The sequence below is a fragment of the Capsicum annuum genome, chromosome 11, assembly GCF_002878395.1.
Source record: "Capsicum annuum cultivar UCD-10X-F1 chromosome 11, UCD10Xv1.1, whole genome shotgun sequence".
Lineage (NCBI taxonomy): Eukaryota > Viridiplantae > Streptophyta > Magnoliopsida > Solanales > Solanaceae > Capsicum > Capsicum annuum.
The window spans coordinates 43,922,023-43,940,311 of NC_061121.1; the positions used below are offsets into that span (position 1 = coordinate 43,922,023).

Here is an 18,289-nt window from a genome sequence, read left to right on the forward strand (position 1 = left end):
TATCAAACACATTGCATGCATAACCTTAGGCTTAGGCATATACACTATTTCATACATCATGGTTACTTTAATCAACTCCATTTAAAAGTTTTCAACCCACATACTAGCATAATTTCATGAAAAGCACATAAAGATTCCAACTTGGGATTCATACTACCATATCAACATAATTAAAATCAACCCATCACATGAAAATCACAATTCATGAGTTTAAGAAATGGGATTTTTGAGCTTCATGGGTGAAATAAACCCATGAATCAACACTTTACATACCTCAAAAACTTGAATCTTGAAGGAGGTTAACTTTTCTTGAAGGTTCTTGAATGGTGACGTTTTGATTCTTGAATTTTCTTAGAGAAGGGTTTGAATCTTGTTCTTGGGTTTTGATCTTGAAAGAAACCCTAATTTTGATGTTATGGATGAATGAGAAGTTATGTGCTTTGATTTGATGCAATTAGGGGTTAAAAAGGGTAGAAAAAACCTAAAAAGCCCTTTAAAACATTGTTTCAGTGCTGTTTCAGACAAAATTGACGGTCTGGGTGACAGACCATCACTCTGATGACTGACCATCACTCCAACCGTTAGTTTTAGGTCAAAAAAAAAGACTTAATGCCTCAGTTTCAACGGCCAAAGCGATGGTCCATCGCTGACTTGACGGTCCGTCAGCTTGCCCGTCGTTCCTGGGCAGCTTGGATAGCTCTTAGTAAAATAGCCATAACTTTTTATTACGATGCCAGATTTTGGAAAAAATTTTATCGTTGGAAATATAATTCAATTATATCTCTTTTGATGGGTCTTGAACTCAAAAATTCATAGTATAACAAAAGATATGAATGTTTGAAGTTAACTATGACAATATCCTTCTCAAGAATTCAATCGGTAAGGGATGTTTTGATTCGTCTAATAGTTAGGATGTATTTGAGGCCTTAATATACATCTAAATTGATCATAAAACTATTAAATCACTATAATTTATTTCTATTGATCTTGAAGCATGGTTCTACTACCGGTTGGGATTCTCGGGGTATTACATAAACATATCTTATTGAATATACTCCATTCCCTAAAGTGAATGTGGTAGCAATGCTTAGTATGTCTAAAAGAAGACAAGTGATTCAACGTATGAATATAAGGGTGGAGGGATAATATGATAATAATTATCAAAAGTGATAATATTTAAACACGCTTATTATGATTATAATATATGTTAGAGATAATTTCTCTACAACCATAAGTATGCCTTGATTTTCTCCTAAATTAGCAATATCTTAAAAGAGGCTGTAAGCTATCATAGTTTGAAAGACTTAAGGAATGATTATATTCCATTCTTGGGGAATGAGAAGCTTATTAATGCAAATGTGCACTTGATTGTGATGGTATCATAACTCACCTCCAAAGAGGCAGAATAACTGAGAAGAGTTATTTTGAAATATACTTCTAAAGTTATAAATCTGAAATTTATTCATATAATAGTAAATCTAAAATTTACTAAAGTAAAAGAGTACATGTCATGGTAAACTTAGATTTTACTAGTATAAAAGTTCATAAATTGACATGAACGATTGCGACATCCCAAAGATGTGCATATTAAGTATTAAATACATATTGAAGTATTCGAAAATTCTTCATGAGCTTTTAATATTACTTGTTCTCATGATAAGTTGGTTGGACCAACTAATGTTGGGATTGGATTTCCTAAATTTTGAAAAGTATAAAAGGTGAATATGGGCCTGTTCACCTATCATGTGATAAGTTCCAAAGATGGATCAATAAGATGATCACATGTACATTTATTGTCAACCTGCAGTTTGACATTCATAAAGTTGCTTGCTCAATAAAATTGATTTAAGAGCATAATTTTTAGATTGTGTAATTAAGATAATTCATCTTGATGACGATGGTTTGGAATTGAATGCCTTCGATAAATAGTTAAATCATTTCTAATGAGAAAAAAATCTTTATGTATTGATTTGAAATATTATATACAAAAGTACTTGTATGCATCAAACCAATAAATTTTGATTAATTCTCCTTCAAAGTTAGTTCGAAGACAAGAAGCACATATTTTTATCTAATAGTTTTGATATAGGATTTACGATGAATGAACATACTATAATGCATAATGATGGATTCCTCAAGAATACGGGGGATGTATATTAGTTTTCCTAACATAAGGGGGGGATTATAAGAAGCTATGAAATATGTTAGGAATTATCATCAGATCCTTATTCAAAAGATAATTCAAGTCCAATACCGAAAACATCTCATATTTAAGCTGGAAGTGTTTCTATTTTGTGTCCCTAAAGGACAAAATCCATGCATGTATGAATCATAGTATACCAATCTATCACGACCCGAACCGGGGTCCTGGCCGTGACAGACATCCCAAACCATGAAGGTTCGGGCTCCCCTTTCTATCTGGCAATCATGAACACCATTAACATACAATAAGAAGAAATGCATAAAGTAAACAAACGGAATCATGGTTTTGTTCTAAGTTCAATTTAACAATATAAAATGAAATCCTTAAGTATCTTGATAACATCTACTTCAGTCTGCGAAATCTCTAATGCATCAGAAATTAACAACTTGTCTAAAACCAGGACAAGGCCCCCAGTTTGACACAAAATTAAAATGAAATAACAATGTTCTAAAAATAGGCCTTTCGGAATAAAGAAGGCTCACCGACTGCACACTTCTATCAGATAAATCTATGGCTTAGTGAAACCTCTGGACTGTGCCTCAGACCCTAAAATATAGGGGGTCAATACAAATATGCTGGTATGCAGAGCAATATAAAATAATATATTTTTCTATACAACATAAGTGAGAGTAATTTGTAAATAATTTATATATGATATATGAAAAACACATGGGCATATTTAAAAAACTTTGAACAATGATTTTGAAAATCCATGATTTAGTCTTTATCTTACTTTTGAGCTAGATGGTACACCCTACAATTTGTAATTCCACGGGCTATGTGATATCTGCCCTTGAATCAACGGTCAAGTCTCCAATCTAAGTTTGTTGCAAGGATTGGAGTATCTATAAGGGAAGACAAACAAGACCACATAGTATGGTTCCATGATCCCCAGTCAAATCTACATGTTATGGTAGTGCACAAGACCACAAAGCACGGCTCCTAACCATAGTCCTAAAATGGGATGACATAAATCAAGGTACACAAGACCACATAACATAGTACCATATCTCTGTGTCATCAAATAACGATTTCTAGCATTGAGTCTTTCAACTCGCACTTTCTTCGGGTAACCATATAACTTTCTTTAAGCCCGTTTTTAGCCTTTTCTAAACATGTATTCTCTGAAATAAAAATCTAAAAAATCTTACTCTGTTATGGCATTCATCTGATTAGTATCGTCATACCAAGACTTGCAAGCCGTGTTTCTAATCCATAAATATCATGTTACAGTCTCTTCATTCAAAATATAAAGTTTGGACCACCATATCATTGAAACAGTTCAAGAGAATTCATACTTCAAATCATATGTCAATTTATGCAAAGAATTTCTCTTTTCAACATTTTAACAAACATGTGGTAGTCATGTATTTTGACAAACCATGCAATTCTTTCATATATATCTTCAACATTTATCAACCTGTAAAACCTCCCTCTCTTCAATTCATATTCAAGACCAAGTCTTATGCAATAGTAAAGACGTTTGTAATACACTTCTCAATATGGATTTGAACAATTCATAACATATGGACACAAGGGGATTTATAATAAGAGAGGGATTATGATTTTTCGTGATCTCAATTCAAGTCTCAATATATATATATATATATATATATATATATATATATATATATATATATATATATATGAACAAACATTAATTTTATGGGGAAGGCCTCAAGACCAAAACGTTCACAATGCATACTTCTTGATGTAATTCGAAACCTTCATAAATATATGATTTCTCAACATTCAAAATGTTAATATAAATGATTTAATCATGCCTATGTAGTTTAGGAAAACCACGTACCTTAGATTACAAGGTTTAAAGAGTAGAACTCGAATCTTGATTTGTTTCTTGGAAATCTTTGACTTAAAGATTGATTTTTTGCTTTCTTGTTCTTGAAAGAAATCCTAGTTTGATCTTGATTTTGAGAGTGGAGAGGGAGTTTTAATGTTGTATAACTGATGAGAATTGATTAATAAAGTTTTAGAGAGTGATTAAGTCTATTAGAGATCTTTTTTGAAGAGAAAAAGTACCGAAACACCCCTTTTACAGCATCCCGCCTTTGGAACTACGTATTTTTCCCGACGGCTTGGTTGACGGACCATCAGTAGGGTGACGGACCGTCACCTAGACTGTAAGGTCATGTACAGTGACTAAACTCACTGTTTTATGGGCGAAGGAGGGCTTGAGGGTCCGTCACATACCTGACGGTCCATTGGGTCGGCCGTCGCACCCTCGGCAGATTGATACCTCTTTGTAAAATGGGCATAACTTTTTATCCCGATATCGAATTAAGGAGAAATTGGTGGTGTTGAAAAGAGTACTCAAAGACCTTTCATTTTATATATAGTAGGCCCCCTAATTCAATATATAAAAAATGTTATGGTTGATGAAAGTTGACACAAGTTTAGACGCTCTCCAAAACTCAATCGATAGGAAAGCTTTTAACTCATCCTTGAGTTAGAGGACCTCTATGATATCAATTCATGATCAACTAAATTTCCACACAACATAATTGATTAACACACTAAATTTGAATAGGATTTATTGTCTTTTAGAACCTTTATACATAGAAATAACGATTTACATTCTAGCCCAAAAGTGCGGGGTGTTACACAATCGATTCCAAATGAAATAATCCATAAAAAGAATAATGAGAAAATAACCATAATAAGAAGGAAATGTGCTCTTGAAGATCCTATGAAATAACATTTCATGAAACCTTATGAGAGGTTCAGGTACCTAAAAATAATGAAGTGATGAGATCTCAAAATATTATGTCACACTGTGAACCGATACGAAATGATATATCATCGATATTTTTGATACAATATTGACATAATATTATGAAAGATTATGAGGACTTGAATTCTACGTTTATTTAAGCATGCTGACGTAGAAACATTTATCAAGTGACATGAAAGAATGCATCTTCGTAAGCATAAAACTTATTTGATTTGCAATCCAAACACTTGAAGATGTCACTCATGAAATGTTGAGTATTGTCATTTGACAAAATTTATATGAAAACTTTTAAGGATTCAAAATGTTTGAAGCATATAAAAGTTTTTGAGAAACTTATTTATAGTCCTTATATTGTATAAGCTTATAGCTTAAAAATTCTTGAAACTCTTGGAGAGTTTTCAAAGGCAATAGAATATTTGCTTAAATGAGAAACAGGCATAATTGAATAAGGGTTCATTCCGACCTCAAGAAAAGAATAAGGAACTCCTTGGTTATGAAGTACCATATCTTAGTGCAATTGATGCATTAATGTATCTTGTAAATACTACAAGGCATGACATAGCCTTTTTTAGTCAATTTGTTAGCAATGTATATATAGTTCTCCTCCTACTAGGAGACATCAGAAATATGATCAAATATATAGGCTTATTTTATTCTAAAGATTGTAGTCTCGATCTTATTGGTTATGCTGATGTTGGATACTTATCTGACCCGTATAAAACTCGATCTCAAATGAGCTTTATGTTCACATGTGAGGATACTACCATATCTTAGAGATATATAAAGCAGTCTATCTAGCCACTTCATTGAACCATGCTGAGATAATTGTTATTCATGAAGAAAGCCGCGAATGAGTATGGTTGAGATCCATGATACATCTCATTGAAGAAAAATATGGTGTGAAATGCGATAATGTACCCACAATTTTATACAGAGATAATGCAGCATGCATAGCACAACTTAAGGAAGGATTCACAAAAGGAGATAGAACGAAGCACATTTCACCAAAGCTTTTCTATATGCATGAGCTCCAAAAGAATGGTGATATTAACGTGCAACAGATTCGTTCAAGTGACAATGTGGCTGATTTATTCACCAAGTTTCTCCCAACTGTAATTTTCAAGAAGATGGTGCTTAAGATCGAAGTGTAAAGGTTCAAGGATGTTCTCATTAGGGGGAGTTAATACGCGATGTACTCTTTTTTCCTTATGAGGTTTTATCCCACTGGTTTTTCTTTGTAATCTTTTTAATAAGGCAACATTTATGCATATTATCTATCAACATTCAAGGGGGAGTGTTATAAATGTACCATATATAGTGAATGTCTCTTTTAGCATATATAGTGAATACCTACTTTACCATATATTGAGTATGTGTATTTATGGAAAAGTTACAAACCCCAAGGTTAGTTTTCTCTTATAAATAAAGGGATTTTCCTAATTGTAAATCATCCCTCAAGAGAAATAAAGAAGTCTCTCTTCTCTTTCTATTCTTCTTGTGTTTACTTTATGTTTCATAACAGAAATGAGTTGTTCCATGATTTTTTTTTCAACCAAATATGAGATAACTTCATCTTAAAATTAATTCCAAGATTAGTTATTTCTTATTTCTCCTACCAAACGACTTGTAAGTGTCTATTTGCAAATCAGGTCAAAGTCCAAGGGTACTTTATACATTTTCTCTTTAGTTAATAATGACTTTATGAGAAGACTAGTTTACTTTGAGAGACTTTTTCGATCCAAAGTAGTCATTTGACCATGAAAAGTTTTTACTTTTTTTTTTTAAAAATTATTTTCACTGTGGTGTAAAAAGTAAAAACTGTAAGTGTTTGACCATGAGAATTTCAAATACAATTATTTGAAAAAAGTGAAAGTAACTTTTACTTGCTTTTACTTTTTTCGCTCATACTTCTCTCATAAAATTTAAAAAATAACTTTAATTTGTATTAATGGCCAAACACAACTCTAACTCCAACTCCAACCCCAAAAAATTATAATTTTCATGACCAAACGGCGCCAAAATAAACCTACGTGGCTTTTAAGGATAATTTGCTATAGTTAGATGACTATGTAAGTTATTTATTAGAGTAAAACACCCAGTATCTGCTGAACTATAACCAAATTTGCTACGACACACTCCAATTTTACAGGGGTCCTATTACCCTTGAACTCAATTTTAATGTATTTTTGTCACATTTTAACTGACGTGACACCTTTTTAGTTGACATGACATCTTTGAGGTAGGTGTCATTTTTATATAATAAAGGTACCACACCAGCACAAAAGGATGACAAAAATAAAAAAATGAGTTAAGAGATAATAAAAACATGTGAAGTTAGAGTGTGTTGTAACAACTTGGACCATAATTTGAGGGGTATTGAATGCTTATGTCTTATTTATTCTCCTTTTTGTGGTAGGATATATATGGAAATATCCATTGAATTAATCATGGTCAAAACCTTGATTTAGTTAATTAAATGAAAATCACTAGTAACAAATTTGGACTAGTGGCACACATTTAAACAACTTGGAAAAAGATGGAAATAGGATAAAATGGAGAGAAGCCTAATCCCATTTTATGATACCCTTTTTGGCTTTTATCTTTCTTTTTTCCCTAAAAAAATGAATCTTTTTTTCTTTGCCGATATCTTCTTGATTATGATGGGAAGATAATATTATACTGGAAATGGAAACATCTTTCTAAACGAGGGAGGGAGAGAACAAAACTTGAAATTTCATTTGACGTCTGGAAATTGAACTCTACCATGGTTGTATTCTTTGTCATTAGGTATTTTGAGCTATTTTGCTAGCTGGAGGTACTTTCAAAAAATGTAATGATTAAGGTAATTTTGAACCAAAAACGCAATGGAAGATACAAATGACCCATTTTGAGTAGTTGAGGGATATATTTGATCCATTTCCCTTTCCAAAACACTTATTAGGATAACAAATTTTATCTGTAACTTCTCTAGCTAGCTTCCATTGAAAAAGCAATATACACCTCTATAACTTTTTATTTTATGAAATAGTGAGAATAAAAGAGAGAATTTCTTACAAGAACTTCAAGGCATACAAGTAAATGTGATGTATGAATTACATATTCAATGTCTTGTCCTACATTTGACAAAACAGAAGTGCAACAACGTTTTTATTCTTGGACTGCAGTTAAATAGATGGAGAGGTCGAGAAATTTTAGTAGCTCAGTTGGTTGGCTACTTAAAATTTCCCTTTTTTAAAATATAGATGGAGATGTCGTGGCTCTGTGTCCCCAAATAGGGGGATAACATTCTCAAAAAATCTTGCTCTAATATGACCTAGCTGGCGATATCGGCTAAATAAAGAACTCTTACAAGTTATCGGCTAAATAATTGTGAAGTTTCATGATATCAATAGGGGATCAACTAGGCTTTCTACATAGATTTCTTCAGCCGCACATTCCCCAAATTTATCAACAACCTCTAGCTGTCTAGTTGAACCATCATATATCATGATAACAGGACGAAGTAAAAGTAAAATTTCACCTTTAGTTGTTTGGCTTAAAGGCATGGAGAAAATGGGTGAAAAGAATATAAATTCTCCAAGGCCTTTAGGATGATCGACAGTGAAAATCTTTGTCCATGATAATTTAACTCCACAATCCTTCATAATCCAAACATCAGAATAAGTTTGTTCATGACAATTAACACAAAGCACAGAGAGATGACTTCCCATCACCCCCAGTGTCAAAGGATAACTAGCTTCTCCATAACTGGCCGGAAGCTCCAACATTCTCCAGGTCTCGTCAGCTAAATCAAGAGAAATGATGTTGCACATATTGAACGTATTTACATCAGCAGATAAAGCCCAATAAAGCTTCCCATCAACAAATTTACCAGGAGAATTTATCAAAAAGTTTCCCTGAAACTTATTGATAGTTCTCCAAGAATCAGCCTTCAAACTGTAAATGTTAACTACGGTGTTATACGAGCCACCATCCTCAGAAATACACTGAATAACTACCACTTTGTAATCATCATGTGACTCATCATATCCAAAACCATATTTGCAATAGTAAGAGCAATCCCTCCTCAATTTCTCTCCGAATGTAGGCAATTTCTTGGACTTCTTAATTGTTGGGTTCCATAGAACTGCCTCCTCTATCTTACTGTATAGACAAATCAATCCATTGACGGAACCCACAGTCCAAGTATAAATAGTGGGGTTTTCCATGGGAGAACCCAGGTCAAATAGCTCAGTGCTTCGTTCTTTGTAAAACAAGGAAGGGAGACGACATACCTTGAAATTGCTTGCGGATTCTTGAAAAATTATCTTGTGGTGGCTGTAGTCTTTGTCATCAGCTGTTAATTTCAAATGGGATTTTATAAACTTAGGACTGGAGATTAGCTCAAGCCATGATTTTGAAACACACTTGAACTTCAACAAAGACTCGGGGGGCACCTTTAAGAGGATCTCTATGATGATTTCATGGGGAAGGACAGGGATTATTGAATCAGCCATAAGATTAATGGAGCTTTTGTGTTTTTTTTTTCATTAGTTCTACATCCTTCAGTATGATCTTATGGCAAAACTGATGAAGTAAAGAAGTAACAAGGAATGCGGATACATTGTATCTGAAATCAAACAATTAAGAACGTTAACAAGAATACAAGTAAAAAGTTTGTAGATTCAAACACAAAAAGAAAGCACGATAAAACAAAAGGGAACTAATCAGTCTGGAAAACGTATCAGTCCAAAATGCTACTGTAGTGTGCTGGCAACTACAAACATAAAATACAACTTAATCTTTAAAATGTAGTTGGGAGCATATAAGTGAACCAGAGACATCTAAATATACAAACTAGTATCCTAGTTCGATCTTTGTAAATTGTACAACTATTTATTAGACCGCATAAACTATCCTTAAACCAAACTTGCTTTACCCTTGCTTCTCTTTGTGAAATCGCACAGAAGAAGTATCAAACATCGTAAAATAAAGTATAATATAACAGGTTTAGAGTATTATTCAACACACTTAAATTAAAGAAAATTAACAGAAGATAGAAACTTACAGATAAAGGGAAGAAAAAAATGAAGTAGATGGGGAATGGTTTATTGTAATATAGAAAGGGGAAGAAACAAAAACAGAAACGGCTCATGGATTTTCTCGTTGTGATAATCCCATAGCTATGGCTGACATCCCAAAGCTAGACAGCAAAGAGACCGATGTTTTTGGAGGAAAATGGACTGTGAAAAAAACATCTTTCACCTTTTTTTATTGTTTTGCTGGATAAGAAAAGATTATTATAAAAATGATAATAAAGTCTTTGTACTTCAACTTCAAGACAAATACTAGGTGAAACTTGACTAAATATAAGACAGACACTCTTTAAAAGTATATCATGAATAATTATTCACCAAAGGTATGGCTCCAGCACTACAACCATCCAAGGGTATGATATCAGGAATAATACAAGTAACTTAAACTAGGCATCGTAGTTTTCTGAAATTAAGGCAAAATGCTAGTTTGGAGCTTGTGCGGTATATGAGAAAGTTCCAATGCCCAATTGCTTAGTTTACTGCAAGAGCTAATAGTACTCTTTCACCCTGAAAAACAGGGGAACAATCCACGAAGTTTCCTCTAACATTCTTGAGAAAATTGAAGGAAAAATTTCATTTAAGTCTTGAATGAAGTACTGGTGACATTGACCAACTTAAAGTGTCAAACATATTAAGTTAATTGTGGATTTAATTAATATTTTCAAAACTTTCTAATCTTTTCAAAAATATAAACCAACCCACTTTCAAAAATACAAATCAACCCACACCCCTCTCCTCTCCAAATCATCAGTCATCTCTCTCCCCTCTCTCTCCCTCAACCAACAGCCCTGCAAAATTTCTCCCTTCAATCTCTAGCGACTTCAACCTCCGTCGAAAAATAGTTGGGCGAGTTCCTTTTCGACTTTCAATCATCAATCGACGTGACATTAGTGTTCTCCGACGACAACAACTTTGAGTTCTTCGTTGTCCCATTTTTTCTTTCACCGGTAAAAAATTATATCTTTTTAGTTATGAAGAAAAAGAGGAACTTGAGCTAACTTTTCTTCTAGTATTGGTTAACAATTTAAATATTTCTTGCTTAAATTTGAAATGTGGAATGAAGAAAACCATAATTTCTAACATTTCTTCTATACTCTTTCCAGTGTGAAATATAATTTTTTGTTGCTATTGTAGTTATTGTTGTCGAACTGTTGATTCAATTTGATGGTTTCTGTTGAGTTTTTTGAAGTTTAATTTTTGTTGTTTGTGTTTGTAAAAACACAAAACAACAATGTTTGTGATTTTTGATCACTGTTGATGTTCTTAGTATGTGTGTTGTGTTGTTGCTGGATTTATTTGTTGTTTTTCTTGGTAAAAATAATGTATTTGGTATTAAATGGTGATAGTGCTGTTGTTTTATTAAACAAAATCCTGGTACTTTTTTTTTTCTGCAACAAATGAATTATCTGATACAACAGATAAACCATCTAATGAAACAACTGAACCAGCTGATGCAACAGATGAACCATCTGACGCAACATATGAAAATCTGATACAACAAATGGAAATCTGATGCAACAATAAAAATCTGATGCAAAATATAAACAATCTAACATATCATTCCTCTGTTGTGATAGACGACTCTTCTGTTTGAAATAAACATAAACAATATTGACAGTTGATAGTAGTTCCAACAGATTACTTATTTGGCAATAGATGAGTGATCTGTTTTTATTGTTTCCAATAGATTTCTCATTCTTTGCAACATGTTAGTTATTTGTCCCAACAGATAACCTACCTAGTGCAACAGATGAGTTATCTATTTTTACTGTTTCCAATGGATTACTCATTCGTTGTAATAGGTTGGTTATATGTCACAATAGATAACCTATTTGGTACAATAGAGGAGTGACCTGTTTCAATAGATGAGTGAGCTTTTTTCATTATTTTCAACGAATTACTCATCTGCTGCAATAGGTTGATTATATGTCATAACAGATAACATACCTGGTGCAACAGATCAGTTATCTATTTCAACAGATAAGTGATATATTTTTATTGTTGTAACAAATTACTCATTCATTGCAACAGGTTAGTTATATGTTGCGACATATAATATACCTGGTGTAATAGATGTGTGATCTATTGGAACTGTTATTTTACTGTTGTACATGTCAGATATACTGTTATCCCTTTTTAATGATGCATTAATCAGTTATAATCTATTTTATGTTCTTGTTATTTTTAGATTATATGGTTCCTAAAAGAAAAGAAATAGAATCAAGTCCAAGTAAATGAACAAGTGAAGCAGCTAGGCTACATCCACCACTCTATGAGCTTGCTTTACAAGCGTTATCTCAATTAAAAGCAGAAGATAATGAACATATGGAGAATGAATATTTTAAAAAAGATGATCCAAATACTAATACCCCTTCCACCGAAGAGTTGGACAAAACCTTCTGTGAGAATTCAGTGCGATAATACTACAAATTTAATGGGTGATTTCGTGGTTAAGTCAGCCATGGATAAATATTTTGACGCCTTCATAAAAATACTATGAGAACAAAATTTGGAAGCTTATTTTGGGGACAACTGCTTTGGACAATATCTTGATTTGCCGGAGGACAACATGCTCGTTTCCAAATAAAAATGGTATATGATCTTCTCAAATGTAGGTTTATGTATGAAAACAAAGATGAGATGGATGAAGTGTGGATAAATTACTGTGGCATGTCTGTTTGTTTTGGTTGGAGAGAGTTTTCCGTAGTTACTGGATTAAAATATTATCCTTCATCTCCTTCTCAAGTTATACCGATTCTAACCCTAAAAAAGTACTCCGTACACCCGAAAAAGGCAAAGGCAAGTCGAGTGATCGTGATAACTCGATGTCCCTTGTTGGTCCAAGCTTTAAAATATAAATTTGATAGAAGCGTTGACTTGTTGTTGTTGAAAATGGTAGTGGTAGTAGTGCTGCTGTTGGGGCTAATGATGTTCCTCTTATAATTTTTGAAACAAGAAACCATTATGATTATGATTATACTGGTTATAAATATTTTTCCACTTCTAGCGAATGTTTGGTATGGAAATTTCAAGTCTGCAAGATGAAATATGGAGTGATTAATTCTATTAATGCATTAACTGCTTCTGTAAAGAAAATGACATCTAAGAGGGGTGTCATTCCATCAAAGAAAATTTCATATCCATACACCCCACTAGAGATCAAGGTGGCTAAGAGGAGAAAGAATGAAATTTCCAAGGCACCATCAAGCATCGAAAAAAGAAAAATTATAACTCCTCTATCTTTGTCTTGCACTTTTGATCATTGTACAAGGGCCACAAGAGAGCAACATGAGCCGAAGAAGGTGAATGTATATCATCTATTCCAATAAACAAACAGACACATACCTATTTCAACAGATGATATATCTGCTGAAAATTATCAAACAGATATATACATTTGTTACAACTATCGTCTAACCTGTTGCATCAGATGCGTTATCTATTACAACATATGTCCATCTATTTCAGCAAATCAAATAGGTCTTCATACTCTTTTTAATTTGTACCAACAGATGAGTCATATGTTGCAACAAATAGGTTATCTATTTGAAATTATTGCACAACTCCATTTTACCTATTCGAATTTGACCCAATAGATGATCCATCTGATGCAATAGATAGATAATTTGTTGTATATCTATGATTAACATTGATAATTCTGGCTTTCCACGTGAGTGTTATCGTAGAAGCTACTGCTGAACAACATAATATCACAGTTGATAATCCATCAACTGCTTTCATAGAAGAAGAAAAAGTGGAGCCTATCAGTCTGAGAGGATGGAAGAATTACCCGTTTAAAGAGTTCAACATCTTGGACGAGGCTCCAAAATAACTAACAAACTTGATGAATGACTATTTAGAATGGATCGCCGATGGGTTGTTAAAGCATCATGCCGGCAGGTACATAAATCATTTTTAAAGATACTGATTTATACAATTCTTGTTGTAAAAATATGACATTAACATATATAAATCATGTTGAAAATAAAATGATGAACACTACAAAGTGAACAAATCAAGTCTTGATTTTTATATGTTCGACTTTTTTTGTTGCACATCCTGGAATGAAGGATTGGTTATATTTGATGTCATAGTCCCAAACTTGCTGAAATGATGATATTTAAATGCCATATATATTACTATTATTAATACTTTATTTGACTACATTTGTTTATTAATTTTACTATCACATAATCTGAAATGTTTGATAATATATGAAACACATTGATGTAATTTTTTTCTACCTCTGAAAAAAGGTCAAGTTGCTAACATAAGAACAATACAAATACACGACAGATAATTGTTTGTACAAAGTTTACATCAATAATGCCTACGATAGGTTTTGCAAACAATCGCCGGAAGTTTTTTGAAATGAGAAATGCTTAATAAACATCATCAAAGGTTTTAGCATTCCAGCTAGCTTACCTTGGCATTTGGTCGATGAAGTGTATATCCCAATCTATTATGGTGATGAATTTCATTGGATTTTGGCTGTCGTTGTTCTAAAGGAGAGGAGCATTTGAGTTTATGACTCAATGTCATGGAGAAGACGTTTTGGGCCATTGTTTGAGTCTGAGATACAAAAGTTAGCCAAAATATTACCTACTTACCTTGACATAATGGACTTTATGGACCAAAAGGTTCTTACAATCAGCGATTGAATCATTAAGGGATAAAATAGGTAATCTATTTGATGTAGAATATGTTAAAGGAATTACTCAACAACCTATTGGTAGCCTGTAAGTACCATGATTTAGTTTCATTTCATAAATTTCACAATGCTTATATTAATTTCAAGATATGAATTATCTATTTTTTAAAACGCAGGGATTGCGATCTTTTTATTGCCACTTTCGCCGAAGTATCAAATGATGGATTACAAGTATCAAATGATGGACTTGTTACCGAATCACTCTGCAAAAGATATGCTTCTCTTTTATGGAAACACGGAGAAGCGAAAGAGAAAAAACCATCCGCAAGTGACATTAAAGATCCATGACGACCATAGTCGAAGTTCATAGCACTGGATGAAGAACAACTTGTCCATATTGAGTAGATATTTATAGCTTGAGTCTGTCAAAGTAGTAACCTCTCCTTGAAAATTGTTGGCACCAAAGGTTAAATTGTTTATTTGATTGTAGAGTAGATCATTTGTACCCATAATATTTCTTTTACATTTCATTTATTTCTTGAGTTATTTCATGTAATTTTTGAAGGCTTCGATCTATTTTATGATGTCTATGAATATAATTTAATCCTTAGTTTTGAACCAGTTAATTAAAATAGTATACTAGACTCAAATAAGACGATATATCTGTTGAAAGTTATTGAACAGATTTAGACATATATTGCAACATGTAGCTTATCTATTGAAAATTATCAAATAGGTCTGCCTGCTATTTTGATTTTTTCCAATAAATTAACTATCATTTGAAATAGATTGTAATACCCCGGGAAATTTTTTGTTAAAATTCTGTGCGTAAACGTGTTGGGTTCTATCTTCTAGAATGAATTATAAATTTTTCGTAAGAAATGTCTTAGATTATGAACCACCATTGAGTAGAGTATTAAATAATATTTCCAACAATATGTGGATCATCTAAAATGTACACCCGAGCGACGAGTTATGAACATTCCGATTGAATTGTGAATAGTAGTGAACAGTAAAACGTGCAGGAAAAAAGTACTGAGGCTTGGCATATTTTTTCTCCAACTTTAAATGACCATAAATCCTTGTACATAATGATTTGGGTGATCTACTATATATCAATGGAAAGCTCTACGAGTCCTCTTTCTAATGAAATTGGTTTCATCCAATTTGTCGATCGGAGCAAAATGTTATGGTCGATCTACTTCAGCCTATCAAAAGCAAATTTTTTGGTCAACTTCAAACGATCATAACTCCTAGTACACAGTGTTCTGGGTGAGATACTATATATCAATGGAAATATATGAAAGTCCTCTTTCTAATTAAATTAGTTTCATCTAATTTGGATATCGAAGTAAAACATTATGGTTGATCTACTTCAGACTATCAAAACAGTCCACCAAAGGACAGATTCGAGAATTATTTAATTTTTAGGTGAGTTTTGGTCATTCTCCCTCACCCAAAATCAGTTCAAACCCTATATTAAAGCCTATTAGAAGCATTATATATTATATTCAATCAAATTTCCTCAAAAAGAAAACCCTAAGCTCCTACATCCAACTTCAAGAACCTCCAAAGTTCACCATTAATTCTGCAAATTTATTCAAGATTCCAAGTTCCTAGTTCAAGAACTTCAAGAACCTCCAAAGTTCACCATTAATTCTGCAAATTTATTAAAGAATCTAAGTTTCTAGTTCAAGAACTCCAAGAACCATCATTCAAAGACACGATTAACATCTCAAAAACGAGTATCGATCTAAAGTTCATCATTCAAGGTATGTGGGGTTTTTCAACAAGAACTCTCTTTCGTTCTTGTGCCCAAAAGTAATTTTCTTTACAAAGGCATGATTTTTATTTGATTTTTTTATGAATTTGAAGCATGAACCCATATCTTATGATGATTATTATGAAATCTTGATGTTTATGATTTTGAAAGATGAATTTACATATGTGGAGATATAAAACATGGATCTTGAATGATATTTATAATGATTTTGATATTTGGGTCGTGAATCCCCATTGGAAATTGTGTTTTTTTTTTGAGAAAGTGTGTGTTATAAGCACATTGATGTTGAATATTTGAGATATTTTGAAGGATTTGACCTTTTGGTCTTAATGGAGTTGTTTTGAACTCGAGTGTGAAAGAAATTCACAACTTGGTTGATTTTGATAGATGGGAAGCATGGTGGCTCTCGATGTATATTTATATATTACTGAAATTGTTTTGTTGTGGATTGTCTTTGAAATGATCAAAGATAAGTCCAGGAGAAATCTTTAGCACCGAGTGGGAGGTATAAAGCGACCTTACTTCCCTAGAACTACGTACCCCCGTAGGAGTGAGCCTGAGGCTGATTTATATAGTGATCACTAGTTTGTGTGGATTTGATATCGATAGTCCTACTCCGATGGCAAGGATAGGACGACTCTTCCCGTTGTGGGTTGTACGTTGGACTCCATGTAGCTCACATGGTTTATGTCGGTTATAGGATATCCCAGTGTGTGTGTGTTTCCTTGTATCTATGGTGAACGGTGAAGTGATTTGAAAGTGGAATTGTGAAAGTTATTCTTTCAAAAGATTTAGATGATATTTACATTATGAGAATTGATATTCTTGATGAACTAAAAGTGATTGACAAATTATATGATGACTCACATGTGTTATTATACTTATTTCATCCTCTCATGATTATGATGATTTTCTTCGGGCTATGTGAGTATTTCATACATCCTGCATATTTCTTATAAATATTTATGATGATGATGTTTATAAAACTACATACACCCCCATATACTCGATTCCTTTCCATGGTACTGACCCACATCTTCGGATGTGGGCTGCATTTTCTCGGAATGTAGGTTCAGGTGCTCAGTTCCATGTTTGACAATGATTCTTCGGGCACGCTGTTCTACATCCTCTGTTGTGGTGAGTCCTCATGTTCCGAGGACGTGATGTCTAATGTTGGTTTCACGAAATTGTTTACATTTGATAACTGAGTATGAGTCAGGTAGGGAATGTTTCAATGGCTCGCTGGTTTTATTGATTTTCTTAGAGTCTTGTCAGACTCATATAGATGTTGGGAGTTAACTAATAAGTTGTATTTTGTTATCTTTCTAAAATTCTTTTATTCTTGGATGATGATTACTCTGTTGATATTTGAGGGTTATTTATGAAAACCCCATTGATTTGTGTTGAATTGAATGAAAATGGATCAAAGGGTTAGCTTGGGGCTACTCGTAGCCTCAAGCACCGTGTGATGCTCTGGGACCCATTTTTTGAGGCGTTACACAGATAGACTATATGTTGCAACAAATTATATATCTATTGTGACAGATAGACTGAGAAACATCGCCTAATGCAACAAATGACCAACTCATTGCAATAGATAATCAATCTATCTCAACAGATATACTATATGTTACAACAAATAGGCAATTTGTTGTATTATAAAAAATTCAACTTTCGTCAAACATAAAAAATTGCCACTACATTTAAAGTGGCTTAAAATGAAAAATTATTATGGTATTTATTATTGTACATCTTCTTTATACACAGGCTCCAAGTATCTAGTTAGTACCCCATAAGCCTAGACCTCTTGCATTTTTTCTACAAC

General features: G+C 33.0%; 1 protein-coding gene across 1 annotated transcript; it reads right to left on the minus strand.

Annotated features, from left to right (window-relative positions):
- Positions 1-8,100: 8,100 nt before the first annotated feature.
- Positions 8,101-10,236, minus strand: LOC107846983 (F-box/kelch-repeat protein At3g23880). The gene is made up of 2 exons (XM_016691255.2): positions 10,003-10,236; positions 8,101-9,564 (listed from the first exon to the last, which is right to left on the minus strand). Exon 2 carries the CDS (start codon positions 9,449-9,451, stop codon positions 8,333-8,335), a length of 1,119 nt encoding a protein of 372 aa, XP_016546741.2. The 5' UTR covers positions 9,452-9,564; positions 10,003-10,236; the 3' UTR covers positions 8,101-8,332.
- Positions 10,237-18,289: the final 8,053 nt, after the last annotated feature.